General features: G+C 40.6%; 1 protein-coding gene across 3 annotated transcripts in view; it reads right to left on the bottom strand.

The window, feature by feature from the left end:
- Window positions 1-24452, bottom strand: part of LDAH (lipid droplet associated hydrolase) — a 116221-nt gene that overhangs the window by 5540 nt on the left and 86229 nt on the right. For all 3 annotated transcript variants that reach the window (XM_064146387.1, XM_064146386.1, XM_064146385.1), the window contains one exon: window positions 11651-11733. In XM_064146387.1, the coding sequence (XP_064002457.1) occupies window positions 11651-11733 (83 nt within the window). The remainder of the gene's footprint in view (window positions 1-11650; window positions 11734-24452) is intronic.

Genomic DNA, 24452 nt, shown 5'->3' with positions numbered 1-24452 from the left:
ACTCTTTAATACTAAAACGTTTGAACGCAGGTACCTGAAGGATGGCGATCGCTCAACATATCTCACTTAGAGCTTGGCCTAATTCCATTACTCTCATTTGTTTCATATTTCATTTTTGTGCTGGAGTGAATAATTGAGCAATGCAAACATAAATTAGGGGACAAGAACTCTTCCTTTCATCGCAAAAATCTTCAATTCCATCATTTCTGTAGCCATGTGGGATATAAATAAATGCACCCATAGGGGCAGAGGTGGGCTAAGAGCCCAGACTGCATTTCACAAAGTGTTACAAGTTTTTGTCTAGATCACTTTGCTCTCGTTGAAGCCCAGATCTTAAGATGTTACTGACTGCTGGCTGTATCCAAAATACAGTTGCACAAATGCCCATGTAAGTTATGCTTTTACATACATGTAAAACATAGCACACAAACCATCCCGTGTCAACAAACGTTGCTGGTTTCCTTTGTCAGTCACTACCTCCAGAAAAAACAAGGCAGGCCATTTGCTTTAGCAGAAGACTTCTTTTGCTCTTGCCTTCAATTCAGAAAACTTAGGATATCACAGTAGCAAAAATTGTTCAGAAAAGCCAATGTGAAATGGCCAGCTGCATTCAGGCCTTTTGAAAGCCAAACATCTGACTGAATTATTTTTAACCCTGGGCTCAGTAACCAACAGATACAAAAACAAAGATTATGAAACAGAAAAAAAAAAAGAAAGAAATGGAGTGACTCCAGTTTCATCGAGTAGTCCTTCAAATTCTCAGACATTCTGATAGGCTGGTTGTAGAGTCTCATCAAGTGATCATTAAAAAAAGCCACACAAGGTGTAAATTTCTGCTTATGAAGGTGGCTAAAACACTTGGCTTAGGCTGCAGGAACTCTGAAATGGGCTGTTCTCTAGGTAGGATTGTAAAGTCGAGAACTCACAGCTTTGGAAATGCCAAAGCAAAAGATTTATGTGCACTCTTAGCTTGACTCTCATATATGTGCATCGTGGTTTAACCTTTCACTGCATGATCCAAAGGATCCTCGACACATTCAGTCTGACAAGGTGACGTTCATCTGATGAGCTGCTATTTGACATCATTTTTTGGTTTATATTGTGTGTGTGGTCTGAGGATTTATTTACTATGTATTCCATGGCTTACAGACAGAATTTATTTCCTTATATGCATTCCTCTGGCACACATCACTACAAGATTTTCATGTTCACATTTATTAATTTAGTTTTGCAACACCTTAGTGGCCTCATTTTTTTTTTTCCTCTCAGTTTTGCAGATGCGGAGCACAGGAATTAATGTCAAACTATATGCATTAATTTGGAAGTATGTAGTGTAATCTGAAACACCTAGAGCTGGTCTGCCAGTGTGTGTAGCATTACACAGCATTGACTATGCTCAAAGGACAGCACTGCTGGATTTCATTTGTGGGTAAAACATTGTCTGTCTGTAAAATAGATCTCAAGGTCTTAAATGAAATACTCAGAAGTGTGAGGACAAACTGTGCCTATCTATGGAAAATATTAATGGCTTCACCAACAGCCTATTCCAGATGGGAAGTTTAGGTGCCTTTACCATGAAGCTATCTGTGTTTTTTTTTTTACTTCATACAGTTCCCTGTTCCTTTCAACACATATTTTACAGTTTCTGCTACAAATGAGGTAGGAGTTCTAGTCCTGCATTCTTGCCCTGCCAACTCTGAATTTTAGTCTTCTGGTTTCTCAGTTCCAACCCTAGCCACTTTTTGACCTGGCAATTTTCTACTTCATTATCAGTCTAGAACCTCTATTCCCAGCCTTAACACTGTTATCTCTCAAACTGTCAGTTGTTTCCAGTGTCAAGGTTTAGTTCAGTTCAGTACATTATAACCCACTACCTAAGAACAGTTTTATAACAGGAAGAATTAGGAAAGTTGATGTGATGCTACAGTTATTTTGTCTTCTTATTTTGAGTGCAGATGCTGGTGTGTGCATTGTGTAGTGCACATGCTTGCAAAGCTGAAACTTTATGTACATGGTTCTTAATTAGAAACTGCCAGCAGAATTCAGAATGGTTTTCAGAAAGCTTCCCTATTACTGGATTACTCAGTACAATCTAAAAGCAGAATGGCAGTTAAGGTGTACATTTTTGGTGATCCAGATGGTGGTACAGGGTCTATAAAATGTTACAGATACTTGACTGTCACTTGTGGTGTTTAGGGTGTCCCTTCAGATGAAAAGATGTCTGTGCTCTTTGCCTATGCCACACAGGCACAAACCAGATCATAAAATGGCTCAGGTGGGAAGAGACCTTAGAGATCATCTACTTCAACCTCCTTGATATGGGCAGGCAGCAGGCACACCTCTCAACTAGACTCAAGGCATCATCCGATCTGCCCTTGAACACCCCCAGGAAGGAGGCATCCACAATCTCCCTGGGCAGCCTATCTCAGAGTCTCATCACCCTTGCACTGAAGAACTTCTTCCTAAGAGCTAGTCTAAACCTAGCATTCCTCTGCTTAAAACTATTCCCTTTTGTCCTGTGGCTAGATACCCTTATGAGAAAGATGTTGGGATGTTGTCAGTTTCCTGAATATATTAAGACAGATCAATTTTAGACATATTTATCAACAATTTCCAGAATGCAAATGTTCTCATCTTCATTATAGTATCAGAATCTTTGCTACTGCAGCATGCTGGGAGGCATAATTAATGAACTGTGTATATCCAGAGGCACATGGGATCTTCATTAATGGTAGGAAACACTGGCATGCACCTATGTCATTTGCATGGATCTACAGAAAAGTATTTTCCTATGGACTGTGCAAGGCTGTAAAGACAGCTGAGTCAGCACTGTACCAGCAATGGGAAACTGTTGCCAGCCTAAGCATTCAAAAATGGTGAGTCAGGCCCCCAGAATACTGAGACTAGCTTAAAAATAAACAGATGTACAAAACAATAAATAGAAGATTCTTTCTGATTTACTCTAGGCTTAAACTTTTCACTATTTGCATTTTTAAAACTTTTCTGCCATGAGGATGAGAATATTTTTATTCTTTTGCAGTACTGAATGTTGACACTTGCAGGTATCTGTGACTCAGAAGGGAGTGGCAGCTATCATCGGACAAGACAGACTTTATATGGTTCCTGATGCAATATCCTGCTTGTTACAAGTGACTAAAACATGCCCTCTGACCATGAGGGCAGAGTAAAGGTGTTGTGGGATAACTTTGCAAGTCATTTCAATACCATGTTTGAAATAGTTATGCAATTTCTAAGTTTCAAATAGTTTTACAATAACAACAATGTTCTCTTCAACTGTTTAACCATTAAATTGCTCAGAAGTATTTTCAGCATTAGCTTCTGTAAAATAAAAGAAGAGGCAGGCTATGGCTCTGTCAGTTTAGTACCCCGTAATATGGTATGTGTGCTCAGACACTGCACAGCGATGGCAGCTGCTAAGTAAACATCAGAAGAATCTGAGATTCATATCAACAGGATGTTTACATTTGAAAGAGTTTCTAAGAAAATAATAAAGATTTCCTGCAGTTGACTCCATTGGCACTTGTTTTAGTGTGGATGACAGTTCACAGAAGTATAAATTACAGAGAGATGTCTTTTATGCCTCTTCGGCAGCTGTCATAGGTCAGCACTGAAGAACAAATCCAAAAAGTTAAAAAATATTAATTGAGTTTCCTCCATCTCTCTGGAATTTCATATGTACTGTAATAACTTAAGGATCTTATTACATGGGCAGGCACCACTCCAGCTGATGGCAAAGAGCAAAGGAGTGATCTCTGTGGATATAAACTAGCAGCGCACGTGCAATGGCAAGCAAGGCTGTGCCAGTGTCCTTGTTGAAATCCTTGTCTCTGATACTTTAACGTTTTATCAGCATTGCTCCCACTTGCACTCACTGGTTGAGACAGCAGCTTCTCTCTGGGTGACATCTCTCAACAGTAACCAGCAAATAGTTTCTTTTGCTCTTGGATAAAAAGTAGTTTAAAAGCCATTAGCCCAGAATTAATTTTGGTTTCAATCAAGGTTTATAGAAAATGACTTAGCTTCTCTGGAATTATGAAAGCGTCTCCACCTTATCCTGCCAAAAGAATAGTATAAACGACATGGGAACAGACTGGTTTGGGAGACACTTGTGTTTTGGTTTTGCTTCAGTTGTACTTTGGCTTTACTAATCAGTTTCTGAGAAGAATTCAAAGAGCTGGCGTTGCCCTAGGAAGCCCTAAATGCTTCGGGATCTGGTTCTCTGAGATACCATCTCTCTGCCCTTGTGATCCCGCAGTGGTTGAGATCAATCGGTTTCATGGCAAGGTCTTTGGAGCTTGCATCTCAGCTTGTTTTATCAGAACTGGGATTTCTCAACTTTCCAAGGGCGGGCTGAAGCCAATTTTTTTTCTGCTGGACTGTTCTGAGAAGAGGCAGTTGACAATCTAGGGTATGCAATGCTATTTTTAAATACTAACCTGTAGGGGTTGTAGTACAAGTGTAGTGGACAGTTGATGGATTTGCGGTGATTTTACTTAACATAAGGAACATGGCCAGTTTTGTTAAACTAACATAAATAATAAACAAAACTAGCTTCTCTGTCTGGAAAGGGAATAGGGAAGGTTTCTATTTTCAGATAAATTAGGCCACAAATCCCTGAGGCATGGGCAGATGTAGTACCTACTTCACATGTGATCCAAGATGTGTTACTTCTCTTCTGTGTGTTAGGCACAGTGTTCTACCAAACAGGCAGAGGAAGATGCAGGCTCTGTTTTCATACTTCTGCCAGTGTTGACTGGAAATCAATGAAAGGGAAAGGGCTTCTCTTTAACATTGCTATAGTTTATGAGCCATGCTGCTGGCTGTTTTGCACATAGATCCAGGAGATCAAGAAAGGCCACTTCTTGAGTACACACCTTGAGTACTGTACTTAGTGCCATGGTCTAGTTGACTGGATAGGGCTGGGTGATAGGTTGGACTGGATGGTCTCAGAAGTCTCTTCCAACCTGGTTAATTCTATGATTCTATTTCCACTTTGTCATAGATAATGAAGGGCCAAACTCGATGCAAAGCAGGAGTGTGTTTTAAAAAAAGATGCACAGGATTTATCAACAAATCAGGGTGATTAACTTATTTATACTATCTGTGCTACTTTAGAAAAACTTTGAAAGCATTTCAAAGGTATATATTTAGATCTGTCAAGAACATGAATATTTCAGAAGTCAAGTTTGTACAAATACCAATATAAAACCAAGCAGATGTGAAACTACTATTTCATCAATGCTATTACCAGGCCAGATTCTTCCAGTTGTATTTACTGGAAGTGATATTTCCTTCTGAATATCATCCTGACACTGTCTTCATTCAGTGGGACTTGATCCAACATGAATTAGGTCATTCTTGTAATAGCAGTATCACCATATGGATAGTAGGATGAAAGTGAACAAGCAGTGTGCTCAAGTGGCCATAAGAGCCAATGGCATCCTGGCCTGTATTAGGAACAGTGTGGCCAGTAGGAGGAGGAAGGTTATTCTTCCCCTGTACTCAGCACTGGTAAGGCCACACCTTGAGTACTGGGTCCAGCTCTGGGCTCCTCAGTTCAGGAGAGATGTTGAGGTACTGGAATGTGTCCAGAGAAGGGTGATGAAGCTGGTGAAAGGCCTGGAACACAAACCCTATGAGGAGAGGCTGAGGGAGCTTGGGTTGTTTAGCCTGGAGGAGCTCAGGGGTGGCCTCATTGCTGTCTACAATTACCTGAAGGGAGGTTGCAGCCAGGTGGGGGTTGGTCTCTTCTCCTAGGCAACCAGCAACAGAACAAGGCAGGGATAGTCTCAAGTTGTGCTGTGAGAGGTATAGGCTGGATGTTAGGAGGAAGTTGTTGCCAGAGAGAGTGATTGGCATTGGAATGGGCTGCCCAGGGAGGTGGTGGAGTCACTGTCCCTGGGAGGTGTTCAAAAACAGACTGGATGGTGCACTTAGTACCATGGTCTAGTTGATTGGATGGGGCTGGGTGACAGGTCAGACTGGATGACCTTAGAAGTCTCTTCCAACCTGCTTGATTCTATGATATAAATGTTGATTTTGTTCACTGCTGTGCCTCTGTGGCAGAGATGGAAAGTGACTAATTAAGGGGTAGTATGAGCGGAGTGATAACTTCAGTATTCTTGAGAAGGCTAGGGAAATAATGCTTTCTTTACTCAACCCCAAAACCCTGGAAATTCATGTTGTCACTTCTTTATTAGAACACTACACAGCATGAATGATGGCAACAGAAAAAGTCAAATATCACGGGCCTGTATTTTGTGGTACATTGAACTTTTTGAATGCTTACTGAGATCCTTTTCCACTGAAGAAAGAAACTGCTTATCCCTGATTAGGCATTCTGCATGCTTCAAAGAGAAGGTTGTTCTTGTGATTAAATGACACAGGCACTAAAATCCCCAAGCACATGCGCAACTTCCCCAACTTCAACTCTGCACCTCCAGGGAGCGTAGGCCAAAAAGGATGTGAGACAAGCCAAAAACGAGGTGTTCTTGGCTCAAGAGAGCACTTTGCACCTATTCAGAAAGAGTGTTTCGAAGGTTTTTCACAAATGTAGGCAAGCAATTCACTCAGGCTGTGGGCAGGCAAAGTATTTGTATTATTCTTTTAACCACTTATCTTCAGATCATGCTCCTCTCACCGGGAATAATTACTAACCCCCTGTGCATATGTACAGAGACTCAAACGAAAATACTGGGCAACATCAAAAAGCTGTTTCAGGGGTCAAAATAGTTCTTGGTTGCTTAGCTTAAAAAAAAATCTCTAGCAAAGACAACTTTTCAAAAGAAAAACCTAGCACTTCTCTGTGGAGAGGAAATACTTCACTTTAAAAGTTTTCCATCTAAATCATTTGAAGTTCTTGGGGAATACATTGGTGTGATATGAACTTGTATTACTTTAAATTCTACAATACATCAGCAGGAAGGGGTAAATATGGCCTTTATTTATTTCCCCTTTTTTTTTCCAAATATGAACTTAGTCTCCACCTAACCATATGTATATATATATATATATATATATATATGAGTGGTTATAAGCCACCCATAATACTTCCTCAGTCTGAGTGAAAATAGGTTCATGTCTCCATAAACTTCCATAGAGTCACAGAATCAATCAGGTTGGAAGAGATCTGCAAGATCATCCAGTCCAACCTATCACTCAAACCTATCCAATCAACTAGACCATGGCACTAAGTGCCTCATCCAGTCTTTTCTTCAACACCTCCAGGGACGGTGACTCCACCACCTCCCTGGGCAGCCCATTCCAATGCCAATCACTCTCTCTGTGAAGAACTTCCTCCTAACATCCAGCCTATACCTCCCTGGCACAACTTGAGACTGTGTCCCCTTGTTTGTTGCTGGTTGCCTGGGAGAAGAGAGCAACTCTCATCTGCCTACAACCTCCCTTCAGGTAGTTGTAGACAGCAATGAGATCACCTCTGAGCCTCCTCTTCTGTAGGCTAAATAACTCCAGCTCCCTCAGCCTCTCCTCACAGGGCTGTGTTCCAGACCTCTCATCAGCTTTGTCGCCCTTCTCTGGACACGTTCCAGTATCTCATCATCTCTCTTGAATTGAGGGGCCCAGAACTGGACACAGTACTCAAGGTGTGGCCTGACCAGCTGATCCCTTTTCCTAATCTGATTCAACACTATTCCTCACAAAAAAAAACAGAAGTTTTTATTTTAATCTTTGCAACTTCATTTCAGATGTTTCCTGTCTTGTTCCCTCCACAATCAATGCATCTGCTTCATCAGGCCACCGGCAAAGCAAAACACAAGGATCATATAAACCCTTCTTGGTTTAACTTGATAACCAATAGATTCATAATATTCAGTTGCTGGAGGAGGTAACTTATGGACTTATAAACTACCACAGAAATTTCACTGTCAAACTGATTCAGGGCTTCTTGAAGTCCATAGAAGCTTTTTTATCAGTTTAGATGGGCTTTGGAACAGAACCTACACTTAAAAATAGGACTACTGTGAAATACACTTGAAGTAATAAACAAAATATATTCCAGTAAATATAAAATCTGAGGCTGATTTTTTTAAACCAAATTTCCTTTGTAAGTACTCTAGGTTTACTCTTTAGTGCAGTATCATCTTGGTTACAACAGGTTTTCTAGGTTTACTTGACAGAAGAGTCAATGAGGCTAAGTCTAAATGATGTAGACTTAAAAAGCTAACTTGTGCAGCCAGAGTCTAAATGGCAATAGTTTTGCCCAGTACAGATGTGCTAGTGATTGCCACAATCAATTTCCCTCCCCTAAAATGTTTATTGTATTTGTAAATGCTCTGTGATGTTTAAAGCTGATCCATCTTTTAAGAATACAGAATTACACCCACTTCCTTCTGTGCAAGAATTACAATAAACTTCCTCTAGCGTAATAGTATCTTTGCCTCCAGTTTCTGCTAGGAAAGGGAGTTGGTGTTATTACAGTGAAAGAACATAGCTTAGCTGGCTTAGACACAATCAGCTAATTAACCATCAAAGCTGAGCAAAGCTTATATTAGCACCCCTACCTTATTTGTTGGATTTTGTTATTTATTGTAACTCCCTGTGTCATTGCAGTAAGAAGCCTATGTTCATATACTGCTTGATGCAGACAAATAGCTGCAGAGGCAATATTTTAAATGCTCTATCATTCTGTTATTCTCTGTTAGAAGGCAGGTCTCCATCCTCCTCATACATTTCCATTGCTATTTACTGGGCACAATGTCTGCTTTTAGTATATTGTAAGCAAAATGCCTCACTTCATTATCCAAACAATATTCCAGCTCCCATTCTTTCAACATAAATTTGAGCAATTAACATTTTTAGACTAAGAATCTGAGGGCTGGAGACAGAATTTCTCCTGGTCCCCAAACAGTAATAATTACAGTTAAACCTTGGGCATGGAAAGAGCAGAATAATTTAGTGTCTCCTCTTCTTTCTTCTTCAGATCACAGAATGCAAATAAGATCCAGAAATAACTTTGCTATTCCATAGCAGCTGGCAAAGTCAGGTGTTAAGATTGGCTTTTAGCATATGATCACAGTGACTACTAAACAGCATAATTTTTTTGAAGTGACAGCTTGCCAGTTCTATAGCAACTTGGACTGTAGTTCCTGTTTTTATAAACTTCCAACCTTTATAAGTTAAGCTCATTTTTATTGTCAATACACTTCTAACTTAACATAATGCTAACTCATTCCCCCCTCAATTCTTGCATTCCCAGAAATTACTAGAAGATGAAAAAAAGGAGAAGTATTTAGCTTGATTTTTAGACCTGCTTTTTATCTTTAGTTTGCCAACTGCTTGTAAGCTCATTTCATCTTTTTGTTTTCTTGAGTATGTTTGCCACTTTAAAAGTATGAGGACATAGAAGAATCAATAAAAGAAAGTTAACACAGGTTTAAAAAAGCTCCTGCCTGCCAAAGCCATGCTTAGACTGAGAGAGTCAACAAAAGCACAGATGAAGCAGGCTAGGACACCTGCAAACTCTTAGTGTTGGCTATGGGCCTTCATTCAGTACAAGAAGTAAGCATTTTTGTAATGTGAAGCATCTGAGTAGACCACCTGAAGTCAGCGGAACTGCAGCTGACTGTCACCACTATCATCCTTGTCCAAGGAAGCTTTTGTGCTTGACTTTGAGCACATATGCTTGTCGTTAAAATTTCCAGAAGCACCTGAAGTCCTGCTAACTCTTCACTTTCGTACCCTTACATGGTAGCCTGCAGCCTTACCCTCAGTTTAAGGGCACTAAGAGCCTCTCCTGGGACCCCAACACACATTTCCTGCCTATGGGTCCAAGGTCTCCATTTCTGTCTTTTGTCTTTAATCTTTGCCTCTCAAGGTACATTATAAGAACATCTGTCTTCAGTCCTGGCCCTGGAGCTGGTCCTGTGTCATAGCCTGACACTGCTTGTACACTGCTTGTCCTGTGTAGGATTCTGGATGGACCCCACCTTGTGGCTTGCCTTCCATCATGTCTTTGGCCATGCCTCCTGGATGGACTTTGGACTCTTGTTGTAGCCTTTTTTATAGCCCTGTCTCTGGCCCTGCTCCCTTCTGCTCCTGACTGGATTCTCTGGAGGGACACTGGACTCTGCTTGCTGCCTTGCCCTGCTTGTGTGCCATGAGACTAGACCCTGCTTGGTGAGGGCACTGCCTATGCTGAGGTCATCCTCGTCTCACAGCTCCCTTTCCTTTGGGGAACAGGCAGACCCTGTATCTGACACAAAAGAGGTGATTCAGTCAGCAAAATCAATTGTTTTCCTTGAATTCACTGGGCTTCGGATCAACCCATAGAAAGTTTTGTTTAAAACAATAAGAATATTTGAAGTCTGCAAGATGAGCCATTTAGTTTCTTCACTGCAATTTCCCTCAAAGTGCTGGAGAACCTTGAATGCTCTGCAACAAAAGTGTGAAAACCCAAAGATGCCTCGGGCTGTGTAGAGTTCCTTGTTCACATCTGCTATTTCAACCCCTTAAAAGAGAGAGAACTGAAACATCTAAACATACCTACCAAGGTACAGAGAGGGCAAATGGGATAGGTAAAAAAAAAACACAACAATTTCCAGCCATAAAAAGAAAGACTGATTCATGAAGTGAACTTTGTACCATATCTATTTACAAGACCCAAAGTAATCATAAGAAGATCTAGGACCTCTGTCCTAGAAAATTCCATTCTCCAAGGAAAATCTCTGCCAGTGCAAAGTGCTGGAATCATTCTTCCAGCAAAAAGACAGAGATGATACAAAAATAATGGAGAGAAGTAAGGGGACACAGTAGAATAATACAGTATAATGATTACCTACTTACACAAAGGCTACACCAATAGGTGTTAGTATACTAGATGTGAGTTTTCTCAGTGTGACCACATCAAAACTCCAATTAGGAACAGTTCCTGCTCTGTGCTGAGTCCTGTATTGACTGAGAGAACGTTATTAACCCAGACCAAAACTGTATCAGGATCTCTTTCAAAATAAATCCATACAGACAAGAAAGTTCAGTGCAGGAGAAAGGTCCCTGAAACCTACTTCATTTACTTGTGTAGCAGTAGCTCCAGTCTCTGAGGAACACATTTTGTGTGTTGTTCTCTTACACTACAGCTGAATGGCTGAAACTTTGGAGCCATAATAATTTTGCTGACTTCTATTATGCTTTGCTGCCATGGAGAAATCAAGCTTGCAGAATCCCATGATATTAACTGCAATCACACAACACAGATGGTGCATGTTCTGCTTGACCTGTCCAGCAGCAAAGTCAGAGGATTTGGCCCATCAGCCTGCACTCATGTCCTGGCTGGCCATCTGCTTGTCTGGTCAGAATCCAGGTAACTACTGGCCTAACTGGAAACCACATCTCAGGCTTAGCCAGAACAAAGACTGTATCTCCTCCACCAAGGAAAAACATATTGGATGGGATACTACATCTGATAGTGGTGAATGCTACATCTAGAAAGTTGTGGATCAAAGACATTTTAATGATCAATGACTCCTGTAATGGGATCTCCGAAGTCAACACAATGAGATTAACTTATAAGCAGTACCAAACCTACTGAAATGTTGGGTTTACAGAAATATAACTGGATGCAACATTTCCTCATGCAGGTGGGCTTCCTGTGAAAAATCTGAGAAACAGTTACCTTCTTTAAATTTTGCTTTATGGTTGTACTGTCTCTCTCTACGACCTTCATCATTTCTTGGCTTGCCATATACAAGATGTTTGCTGCAGAAAAACAAAAATGCAAAATGTCAGTAACAGACCAAATCTCTCAGAAAAAAAAAAAAAAGCAGTATGGGCTTGACCCTGCAAAAAAAGGTAAGGCAGCTAGGGCAGTCCTCATCCTGACAACCCCAATGAAAAGAATTCCACTGGCAGGCAAAAAAAGGTAACATTTATCTCACCTAATTGCATCTTTGAAAAGGTATAGAGACCAAATTAAGTCATCTTCCATTATTTAATTTCATAGTTATTGTAGAGGGAAAAACACCTTGGACTGTAACTCTACCCATCAATCTTATGGGATTCTGAACCAGCCCATGGTGATGACTCTGTCTTCCCTGACCACAGAAGGAACTTTTGTGACTAATATCCACTACGTACTTGTAGAAAGGTAAAGGTAATGGGCTCTTAAATACAAAGAACAATACATTAAAAACAGTAAACACTGTAAGTAAATAGATTGTTAAATTATTGGCATTTGAATATGCAAGTAATTCAAATATCCAACATAGTAATTAAAATAATGGCAAAACTGAGTATCACTGAAAATCAGAGTCTTGCATAACATTGATGGTACTTACCCAGACAGGTCTAGATTGGACACCACATGTCTAAGCCTTAACCTTTCTGGAATGCCAAATATTAAAAATGGCTCAGTGTAATTTATTGTGAGTTGGTCTGAAAGATACTGTCTCAGAGACCTAAATGATTGAGTCTAATATTTGGGCATCTCCTTAAAAGCACTTCAATCTTATGAGGTGTTATACAGGTCCCATGTAAGTTAGACAGCTGTGGGAACTAAGCACTTCTGAAAAGTAGGTCAGTTTGCCTGGATGCCTAAATGTTCATAACTGTAAGCATTTTGGCACAGGAGGATCACAGTGTCCATCTAGCCTGGCTTCTGTTACAACAGAACCTGCAGCAGCTCAGCAGGAAATTGCAGTGCGCAGTCCAAAATCTGGCTTTGAACAAAGAAACACCTGCTAAGAGTTCTGCTGCTAGAATAAACCTCATGTATTCACCTGCAGAATCAAGACCTACTACAGGACCATCAAAGCTGCAGACAATGAGAGGTCTTCCAAAGACTGCTCACTTACCCAGTTTTAATAGAGACTACCCACTTCTGACATTAGCACTGTACGTGCAGATATCACTATCCAAAGAAGTCACACTTCTTTTACCCTTTTTTTCTGCCCAGTCAGCTTAATGTGCTAATAAAATGACCATGCCTCTTCTGTAGTCACAATTTGAGGGCTCTGTGCTTGTTGAATTACAGAGACATGCATAACTTGTAAGTGGGGATAAAACGCAGCATTCTTCCTCTTCCTCACCGCTTTGTAAAACAAATGTTAAGACTCTGAGTGGCTAAATTACCTCAAACCATTTCAGTTTTCGGGTCCTAAAATGATTGAATGTATTTAAAAATACTAAATTCTCCCCTGAAGAACAGGAGAAAAGGGAAAGACTGAAAGCTGAACCTATGCAGTTTTGTGCACAAATAGCTAATGACAGTGTTGGATCTGGTAATGCTCTGAGACAGGAATAATATAGTCTCATAATGTGTGATAGGAAGGAAATGGCAATCACATAGGTCTTTGGTGGTGACCAAACCATGGAGTTGGCTGAATTCCAGCAGAGCCTTAAGGAAACAGGATGCCACGAGAGAGATGACTGATGGTTCCAGAGATCAAATGTTAAAAGACAAAAACAGTTCTTGAGTTGACAAAAAGGTAAATCCTAGAAAGTGCTATCTACTTCTAAGCCAGACAGAGAAAAATGCAATTCAGCTATGCCTGCAGAGCTCTGTCTTTTTCAATTAAACATTGGACACACACACACAGACAGACATATACACCTATGTTGAGTGTAAGTCCTTCCTTTCCCAGATGAGACAAAAGGGTTGTAGATGTAATATCATATAGACAATCCAGCAAATTTGCTATTCCCATCTTTACTGTACTGGGCAAAGGAGTCTCTGTTCAGTTTTGTGTCTAGCAGCACAGCCATCTGCTCCTGTGGTGCAGCTAGCCAAAGTTTGCCCACCTACAGCCCTGACATCGTTCTTTTTCTCAGTTCAGCTCCAAACACTCATGCATGATACACCTTTGCTTTAAGAGATACGCATCTTAGAATGTACCTTCAAAAACTATCTAGCAACACTTTAAATGAGAGGTATGAAAGCCAGCGAGGAATTCCATAGGCATTTAATTAATTTCAGGTTGGTTCTAATGTGACAAGGATGACTTTAATGCTCAAAACGCCTGCCCAAAAACAAAGCTCTCTGCTTGTCAAAAGCACTGTTCTGTGTCAGAAGGGAAAGCAGAACACAGAGAGCAGCTGTTGCTACCCTAGGTGCTGGTCCTTCAGGTGATGAATGTGGATTGTTATGAATTGTTAGTACACAGTCCAAAAGCCTGGACTTGGCAGGGTATCTGTGTCAAAAGCTACTCATTGGCCCATGAAGATTTTAGTACGCCGAGGCTTTTACCTCCCCATCCAGAAAAAGGTTCTGACATGGTGGGTAGCCTATCCACAGTCAGAACTTCTCTCACTGCCTTGCAGAATCAGCAGTGGATAGTAGGAAGGGATGAAAATACTGGTGGCCATCAGTGCAGAACCTGACATACACCAGTTCATCCAACATTACTGGGATTCTGCAGGCAGCTCTGTACCTCCAGTTCAGCCAAACAGCAAAAGTGGGAACAATAAGTACTTCTCTGTTCGCCTTCTCCCATCTTAATGTTTTCTCTGTCCTACCTCTTGTTCTCTCTGAGTTCTGTTCCTATTTCTGAGTTGCTTTTTGCAGTTAAAAAAAATTAGAAATGAAGCAGAATTCATCCACTTAGTAAACTCAGATTAGTCATAAAGATCCTACAAGTAAAACTGTAAGACAGCAAAGGCTGTAATGACACCACTTTGAAAGGAATCATCTCTGAAGGCTTGTGCAAGAAAGGAACCAGGAAGGCAGGATTAAGATAAACTGGATGAATGGCAAGGTTCAAGAGTCTATTTCAATCAAACAGAAAGCCTTCAAATTTTGGAAACATGATCCTAGGGAAGCCAATAAACAGGAACTTAAACCTTAGCAGGCGTTAAGTAAGAGGAAATTACAAAAAGCAAAAGTAGGTTTCCAAGAACAAACATGAAGATATTTAAAAATAAACAATAAAATATTCCTTAGGTATATCAGAAACAAGAGGCTTATAACAGAATTTGTACAGGCTAAGGGAATAGCTAGAGAAGATGTTTGGAAGCTAAATAACTTTTGGGGTTTTTATGGGGTTTTGCATCCAATTTGTTCAATACATTCAGAAAGTTTCTGCTCTTTATATTCTTTTTCTGACAATAAGATTTTTTCTTTGAGCAATGATGTATCAAGAAGTAGCAACAGTGGATAATGCAGAATATATCAGGGGTAAAAGTTACACTTTTGAGTTTTAAAGGAACTGAAATACAGAACTGCTGAGTTGATAACAATCCTGCCATGCAACAGTCACCCAGTCCTGTGGCTTGTGGAGTACAAAATACTGTCTGATTTTATAAGAGAAAACAAGCATTTTATTGATCTATAATTTCTTTAACCTTTCAATAAACACCACCAGATGGCAAAAATTATTGGTCTTCTAAAAACTCTCTGTTACATTTCACACAGTAAACTTTGGTTGAAAATAAACAGCTGTAGAATGAATGTGTTAAGAAATAGTCTGGAAGCAATGAAAAAAAGATTAGGATTAGATTAGCTGGTTTTCATTATAGCATAGCATAAGGTCTGGATCTATTGCAAACACAAACAAAAAAATAGGAAAACCTCAAAATAATCACTGGATGCATCTGCTGAATTGGTAATTTCTGGGTTGGGTTGAATCACCTATCAAGGTGACTGTCTTTTCAGTGATAAGGCTTTTAGACCTTATCTTACGTGCCTAAAATGTGGTGGGATGAATACCTGTGCTAGTTTGATTCCTGTCCAGCTTCATATTAAAATCGTGGGTAGCTCAGTTCTTAATGATCTGGTCAATGAGTAAGCAGTTTATTGATAGCATTTGCTCAGGACACAATGCTAGTGAGGACCAGGCAGTGACAAGTGTGAGAGGCAGCTAAACAGGAGAGACAAAAATCAACTCACTAGCAAATGAAATCCAAACTGAAGAAATGGTAAGTAACATACACACAGAAAAAAAACCCAAAACATTCTTTCCCATTTTAACCTTCTAAATTAATTGAACAAATGGAATCACAAACCAGAAACTGCTAATGTGACTGTTGTTCACTGTGCACATTCACTCAAAATTCCAATAAAATCAGGTATTATCATAGAATCATAGAATCAAGGAGGTTGGAATAGACCTCTAAGATCATCCAGTCCAACCTAGCACCCAGCCCTGTCCAATCAACTAGACCATGGCACTAAGTGCCTCAGACAGGCTTTTCTTGAACACTTCCAGGGTCAGCAACTCCACCACCTCCCTGGGCAGCCCATTCCATCCAATGCCAATCACTCTCTCTGTGAAAAACTTCCTCCTAATATCCAGCCTATACCTCCCCCAGCACAACTTCAGACTATGCCCCCTGGTTCTGTTGCTGGTTGCCTGGGAGAAGAGACCAACCCTCACCTGGCTACAGCCTCCCTTCAGGTAGCTGTAGACAGCAATAAGACCACCCCTGAGCCTCCTCTTGTCCAGGCTAAACAACCCCAGCTCCCTCAGCCTCTCCTCATAGGCCCCTCACCAGTTTTGTCACACTTCTCTAGGCATGTTCCAGTATCTTAACATCTCTTTTGAACTGAGTGGCTTTGTAAATAGCAGGATGATGATAATGACAGTACAGAACTCTGCAGTACCTTATACAACTCACATAACACGACCACAACTGAAGAACTGCATATGCTGACAGCCACAATCTCTTGGGACACTGCAAAACTGCAAAGGGTAGTGAAAACAGCTGAAGAACTACAATTAAAGAGGGGCGTTGCCATTATGTCCATGGGACTTCAGAACTTCATGATACAGTACAGTACATTAAAATGCAAAACAATAAAAGGAAGTAGTTTTTAATGTGATATGCAATTAACTATGAACCTTACAGCCACAGGAAACTGATAAGCATATGTATTTGCCACATTCACCTCTAAGAATGTTTCCCTGAGCTCCTCTGACTAAAAATACAGATGATACAATTAGTCTTAGGGAAAACATCTACAAAGGTCAAATAACTTCCAATGATTACTCCTTTCAGGTACTGTCCTCTCTCAGATACTGTCCTCCAGGTCTGCTACCATTCACTCCTGCTTGGTTTCCTCTGCAAATACTTGGTGGCTCACCTCTCTAATTTTACTGACACAGTATTGCAGCTCATGCTGCGAGTGCCTCCCTCTTCAACTGTTGAGCTGCAGCTCTTTCAGCCCATGTACCTCTTAGAAACGTAGCATCATAGACTCAACCAGATTGGAATAGATCATCCAGTCCAACCTAGCACCCAGCCCTGTCCAATCAACTAGACCATGGCACTAAGTGCCTCAGCCAGGCTTTTCTTGAACACCTCCAGGGATGGTGCCTCAACCACCTCCCTGGGCAGCCCATTCCAATGCCAATCTCTGTGAAAAACTTCCTCCTAATATCCAGCGTAGACCTCCCTGGCACAACTTGAGACTGTGTCCCCTTCTTCTGTTGCTGGTTGCCTGGGAGAAGAGAGCAACCCCCAGCTGGCTACAACCTCCCTTCAGGTAGTTGTCGACAGCAATGAGGTCACCCCTGAGCCTCCTCTTCTCCAGGCTAAACAACCCCCTATTCTCCTCACAGGGCTGTGTTCCAGGCCTCTCAACAGCTTTGTTGCCCTTCTTTGGACATGCTCCAGCACCTCAACATCTCTCTTGAATTGAGGAGCCCAGAACTGGACACAGTACTCATGGTGTGGCCTAATCAGTGCTGGGTACAGGGGAAGAATAACCTCCCTCGTCCTACTGGCCACACTGTTCCTGATGCAGGCCAGGATGCCATTGGCTCTCTTGGCCACCTGGGCACACTGCTGGCTCATCTTCAGCTACTATCTATCAGTACCCCCAGGTCCTTTTCTTCCTGGCTGCTCTCCAGCCACTCTGTCCCCAGCCTGTACTGCTGCTTGGGGTTGTTGTGGCCAAAGTGTAGAACCCTGCACTTGGCCTTGTTAAACCTCATCCCAGTGGCCTCTGCCCACCCATCCAGCCTGTCCAGGTCCCTCTGCAGGGCTCTCCTACCCTTCAACAGATCAACACCTGCTCCTGCCATCTGCAAACTTATTGATGCTGGGCTCAATCCCCTGGTCCATATCATCAGTAAAGATATTGAACAGGACTGGGCCCAGCACTGATCTTTGTGGAACACCACTAGTGACTGGTTGCCAACTGGATGTGGCACCATTCACCACCACTCTCTGGGCCTGGCTCTCCAGTCAGCTACTGACCCATATCAAAGTGAATCTGTCCAAGCCATGAGCTGCCAGCATTGCCAGGAGCTTGTTGTGGCAGATGGTGTCAAAGGCTTCTTCATATGTAGGAAAATCATGCATCACAACATCACATGTGAATCCACATCAGCTTGCGATTCCCAGGCCTTTTTCCTGCAGAACTATTGCTTCACCAGTGTTTTCCCATCCTTGTACTTCATTTACATTCAGAAAAAGCTTGTCTCCTTAGAAGAAATGACAGCATTCTCTTCTCCTTGCCTCCCAACCACTTCTCCCCACTTGTGAAGACCATGTTGATCCTGTCCCTCTCCAGCGTATCTGCAGTATACTCTAGTGTGGTACAATCTGCAAACTCATTAAAGACACACTGTATCCCATCAGTCACATCCTCAGCACAGCTACTGAGCAGTAATGGAGTGAAGATAAGCTTGTTGCAAAACCCCACTAGCTACTTCTGATGTAAAAAATCCTCCTGAATCCCATTTTCCAAACAGTCACACACCTGTCTAGCAGTTGCTTCAGGTCATATTTCCAGTCTTTGCTACAAGAACATAACAGGAGATGCTGTGAAAATCTTTATTAGTATCAAAATATCCTAAACCTAAAGCTTCTAGCAAATTCAGATTACACCATGTCTAGTTGACTGGATAGGGCTGGGTGCTAGGTTGGACTGGATGATCTTGGAGGTCTCTTCCAACCTGGTTGATTCTGTGATTCTGTGATGTTTAGGGGCAATAGAAAGCTATATGGAAGAGACACCATTATAGAGCAGGCACAGTAAACTCCTCTCTTGCTGCTGTGTAATGTCAACCCAGGCTTCTTCAGAAAAGCTGTTTTTCTCAAGAGCCAAGTCACAAGTTCAGGGAGAAATCTTTCTGCTGTTTCCTAATGCTATACTCTATTAACCTTGGCATTTTTTGAATGCTTAATTCCTTCCTCTTACAAAGAAAAAAGAGAAAAAAGAAGAATGTTGTTTGGTTTCCTTATTTCATGACTATTGAGCTGCCTTTTCAAAGGAAATAACTCAGAAGAATTCACTTGCTTTTTGTGTGTAATTTGAAAGCTATCACAAGCGCCTCTCAGAGACTGTTAGCATGAGCACTTTGGCAGCTTTGAAAACGAGGCTGTGAACTCAGCACAACCAGAAGTTGAGATGTGCAAAACGAATGCTCTCTGAAATCTTTCACCAGGCTATACAGATGAAGGTCATCTTGTGACTTCATCTTGTCAGTGCTTGCTATCTGGTGTCACAGTCTCTGGAAAGACTTTAAACACTTGCTAACACTTGCTTTAGCTTAAGATCTATAGATTCCCAGCATCATTACAAAAGTCCTGGTTATTGATTATCATGATTTCAAGTACAATTTAAAATGCAAACTAGAGACTATGTGCTGAATTTCATGAGTGATGAAGCTGTCTCACTGAAGTCTGCAGAATGAGACATGGTATATTCAGGAGTCTGCAGGACCCTGGCTCAAAATGCAAGGATGGGCTGTCAAGAAGCTGTATTGGAGTTATGACCCTGGAGTCCATGCTGAAGTTACAATGAACGGGTACCTGAAACCAGCTTGGCATTCACCCTGGCATCTCTCTACTCATTGAAGAGAAAAATATCTAAGGTTTAAGAAAGACAAGAGAGTGAAATCAGTATTCTGAATCATAGAATCAACCAGGTTGGAAGAGACTATTACACGTGAAAGGTAAGACTGAATGTGGGATGAAAGGTCAGGAGGCCTGGAATTTTTCTTAACTATCAGAGAAGTCCTCTGAGACCCTGTGCAAATTACAAAATCTGTGTGTCTCACTTTCCTCATTTTAAAAACACACTTTAGGCTGCTATGACAACTTTTTTGTAGATTGTCTTAAAAATACCTGAAATGAAAAGCATTGTGTAAACATAGTGGCTATTCATTAGTTGTTGAAAAATATATTTCTATAACAAGAATGAAATTTACAGACTCAGTCTGATCACACCCCTTTAGAACTGCCCCCTGCTACCTTGAATGTTACATTTTGCAGGGAGCAAATAAGAAAAATCTACAAAGCTATACACCAAAGAATACATCTAAACCAGATGTAAGGTTAGAAGCACAAGTCAAGATGTACCTCTGTGAGAAAATTGTGTTTGTTGAAATTCAGATCTTTCTCTAAACTGGCTTTAGGAAGTCAACTTAAAAGGCTTGGAGGACATAAGACGGCACACATAGAATCATAGAGTCATAGAATCAACCAGGCTGGAAGAGACCTCCAAGATCATCCAGTCCAACCTAGCACCCAGCCCTATCCAATCAACTAGACCATGGCACTAAGTGCCTCAGCCAGGCTTTGCTTGAACACCTCCAGGGACAGCAACTCCACCACCTCCCTGGGCAGCCCATTCCAATGCCAATCACTCTCTCTGGGAAGAACTTCCTCCTAACATCCAGCCTATACTTCCCCCGGCTCAACTTGAGACTGTGTCCTCTTGTTCTGTTGCTGGTTGCCTGGCAGAAGAGACTGATGCCCACCTGGCTACAACCTCCCTTCAGGTAGCTGTAGACAGCAATGAGGTCTGCCCTTAGCCTCCTCTTCTCCAGGCTAAACACCCCCAGCTCCCTCAGCCTCTCCTCATAATTTTTGTGGTCTGATCCCATTCCTTCAAGTCCTTTATTGCATATGCAGCAATGTTATGAGTCAGTCTGGGTCAGTGGGACAATCCAAAGCACAGAAAGTGAAGGCTACAGCATGAATCTTTGCAGTATCATGGCCCTCGTAAATATTCTTTTGTGTGAGTTTTTCACACAGCAAGTAGGAAAGGAAAAGCCCTCTCAAAAAAAATGAAAGAAAAAAAAAAGAAGGTGGTTGCAAACCCACAGAAACTGGTGAACATACCTAGCAACAGCTGTAGAATCCCAAAGCATTTTATTCCCTCTCAAGTTGCTGATATCCCTTGTAATTATTAACCAGGTCACTAGCATTTAATAACAAAAAAAGGAAAAAAATCTGTTGTTAATTATGTAATTACCATTAAAAAAATAAGGCCTTGGATTAAAAAAGTTAAATCAAAGTTCTAACAGACAAATAGCATGTTTATCATGCTTTTAACACATAAATACCTTCTTAAATATCCTAACATCCTAAATGCAGAACTTTAGCATAAATTACCCTGAAAATAGGAGCCCTTCACTTATTCCCAGGTCAGGCTTATGAAATTAACTGCCAATTTAGTTTCTCTCCATGATCCTGCCAATGACCTTTTTCTTGCCCTGGTAAAATCATTCCTTCTCCTTGGATTAAACATGATTAGGGATCAGTGTCAGTTTAGTCTCATACATTTGCTAAGCAGAGACAACAAACTGTGCCAAAACGTGTTTGGTTTATTTGTGGTGGCTTTGTGATAGAGAAACTCTGAGCTCAAATCAAGGATCTAGAAAAAAAAAGAGTGCTTTACACCACTGATAGCTCTTTAACTCAAAGTGTCACAGCAAGCATTTAACGTCCTTCAGCTAAACTATTAGTTTTCACAAACAAGAATGATTGAAATCAATCAAGCTTTTCAATGCTTATTTAACCACCAATTAGCTAGATGCTAGATGAATACCTGTATCTATTGAACTGAACCTCAGACACATTGATATATCCACAGTGTAGTCAAGCAAATAAAGCATGAAATAGAAGTTTTCCTTATTTTGAGGTAACACATTTAACAGAGTTATTATTAATTTCCAAAGATTTTAGAGCTATATCCTAAACCAGTATGTTCTCAGTTGACTCTATGGAGTCACTGTCCCTGGAGGTGTTAAAGAAAAGACCAGCTGAGGCATTTAGTGCCATGGTCTAGTTGATTGGATAGGGTTGGGTGCTAGGTTGGACTGGATGATCTTGGAGGTGCCTTCCAACCTGGTTGATTCTATGATTCTATGATTCAATGGGTTTATGCTGGAGCTCAGAAAGCTGTGCTAATTTCAAGGAAGAAATGTGATCCAAACTTTCTCTTCATAATTGATTCTTAAAGCAATACAGAGATTTCTTGTACCTAGACCAAAATTGGTGTTTTTTCCTAAAGTCTTTAAACTTATTCCTTGATTACTGGACATCCAGAGATCATTTGCTTGCTTATTTGCAAGAAAAAGTATAGATTAGAGTTAGATTAATCATAAACTCATATTAGAAACTGAGAAGTCACATGTTACCTGTGCAAATTCAAGATAAGTTGTAACTGTGTCTGTATAGAAAGATATCTTACAGAAAGAGAGTTACACATGGTACACATAACCATAAAACAGAAAAGAGTTTTAAGTATTTCAAACTTAACCTGATAAACTTTGAGTGATTTGCATGCTCTCGACTAGTAACAAAAACCGTCTCTGTGTTGTGGTGCCATGACTCAATTCTGGTTTTGCTCTAAGGTCAGTATCTTAATTATCTATATCTAATACTGTATTCTTTGCTGGGCCAAGGAGATGAATTTACTGTGATGGAAAGAAGAGACAGAAAGACATGCCATACTAATGGCATAGACTGACAATAATAGAGAGAATAAAATAATTCCAACTTCATTGGCTAATGAATTTCAGGAAGTAATTCAGAATAGTTCCTTTTCCAACAAAAATGAGTGGTAGTGAGCATAGTCCCAACCTAGACACTTTACTGGATGCACTCATGCTCTTTAATAGTTTGTTCATCAGACCAAAACAAATATAAGAGTACAAATGGTTACCCAAGCTCACTTCATTTCCCTACCGCTGTTGGCCTCAGGTTATGTTGACTCTATCAACAAGATTGTGGCTGCAGGTGTAAATTTATTAAGTCCCACACATCAAAATATTGCTCTGCTTAGTAAGTTAGTAGGAGCTATGCTCTGGAATGGGTACAGGGAGAAACACGAAGCCAAATTTTTACTTCAGGGTCCAGATGCCACCATTTCAACAGGATTAATCTTGGAAGAATATACTATATGATTTTCCAGAGTGGATAAATTCAGAGGAAAAAGGAGAACACTGCCTTACCTTAACCATATTTCCAAAATGCAACTCTGATGCTGCTACTCTTAGCACATTTGACCAATTGATGCCCAGAGCTACTGAACACAGAGAATGGAGAGATTTCTTATGCTGCTTTACTAAGGCCCCCATGCACTAAGTTGTTGTATTTTTTCAACAAGAAACAAATAAACTTTCTTTAGCTATAACTGGAGGAGTTCATAAAACAGCATTGATCCCCTTGTGATAGTGCTACAGTCTGTGGGTATTCCCTGTACTTTACAGGGTATCCTGAGACCCTGAAGCATGGCAAGTTTTTATTACCCCTCCAAAACTCCCTCGTCTGTCCACTACTTCTGGATCTCTTGATTCTATTCCCTACTTACAGAGCCTATGCTTTAATTATTTTTTTATTTTAATGTATTCTATTAGCTTAATTTTTTCAGGTTTAATGTCATTTGGTTAATTCATATATTTCCCAGTCAAATAACACTTTCCAGCTGGTCTCTGTCCTCATCCGTGCTTGAGGCATTTAATAAAAACAGCTCATTACAATTGAAAAACACAAATCTGAAGTGCAACCAGGCTCAGAAAACAACTTTTTTGGGTTTTTTTTGTTCTTAAAAAGTATTTTGCAACTGATTTGTAATACAAGGGAATACTAAGAGGAAGAAATAATCAGAACCTGCAAAAGGGAATCATCCAATCCATTTTATATCACATATAATACAGCACTTAAGATACTGCCCTCTCAGGACCATGAAACTGTGAAATGGTAACAAAAACCCTGGAAGTCAACAAATGTTTGAAACTTTTTAACAAACTATGACCAAAATTTAGAGCTACATTTTACTGCTACATTTTACTACTACAAAAGCCTCAGGTCTTTAAGCCTCTGTCTCCAAGAATGACATCTTTACTAAGTGGCAGGCTTTTCTATTGCAGAGTTTTTGTCCCTTTCTGAGAAGCATTTTGTTCTGTCTACTGTTGGAAATGAGAGATTAGATAGGACAGACTTTGGATCTCATTTCCAGATATTAGCTCCTATGTAACTCAACCGTATATCTCAGTTACAATAATCCAACGTTGAACTAGGTTTTCAGCAGTATTTGTCACCATCCCTAAGAAAATACCCTGCTAGGTTAGTATGGTAAGGTCAGAAGTACTGAACATACTTTGAGGAGTACAGTGGTTTTAATAACAGTGTCTTCTGTCCTCTGAGAAACAAGCAAACTCATTACACTGTCATTAGTCTCTTAATCTCTACAGTTTGTTTCCATACATCTTCCATTCCCACACTGACATTGCCGTTTCCCAGGA

Source organism: Pogoniulus pusillus, chromosome 7, assembly GCF_015220805.1.
Source record: "Pogoniulus pusillus isolate bPogPus1 chromosome 7, bPogPus1.pri, whole genome shotgun sequence".
Lineage (NCBI taxonomy): Eukaryota > Metazoa > Chordata > Aves > Piciformes > Lybiidae > Pogoniulus > Pogoniulus pusillus.
Note: the sequence above shows the minus strand (reverse complement) of the source record. Positions and strands in the feature narration are given on the sequence as shown.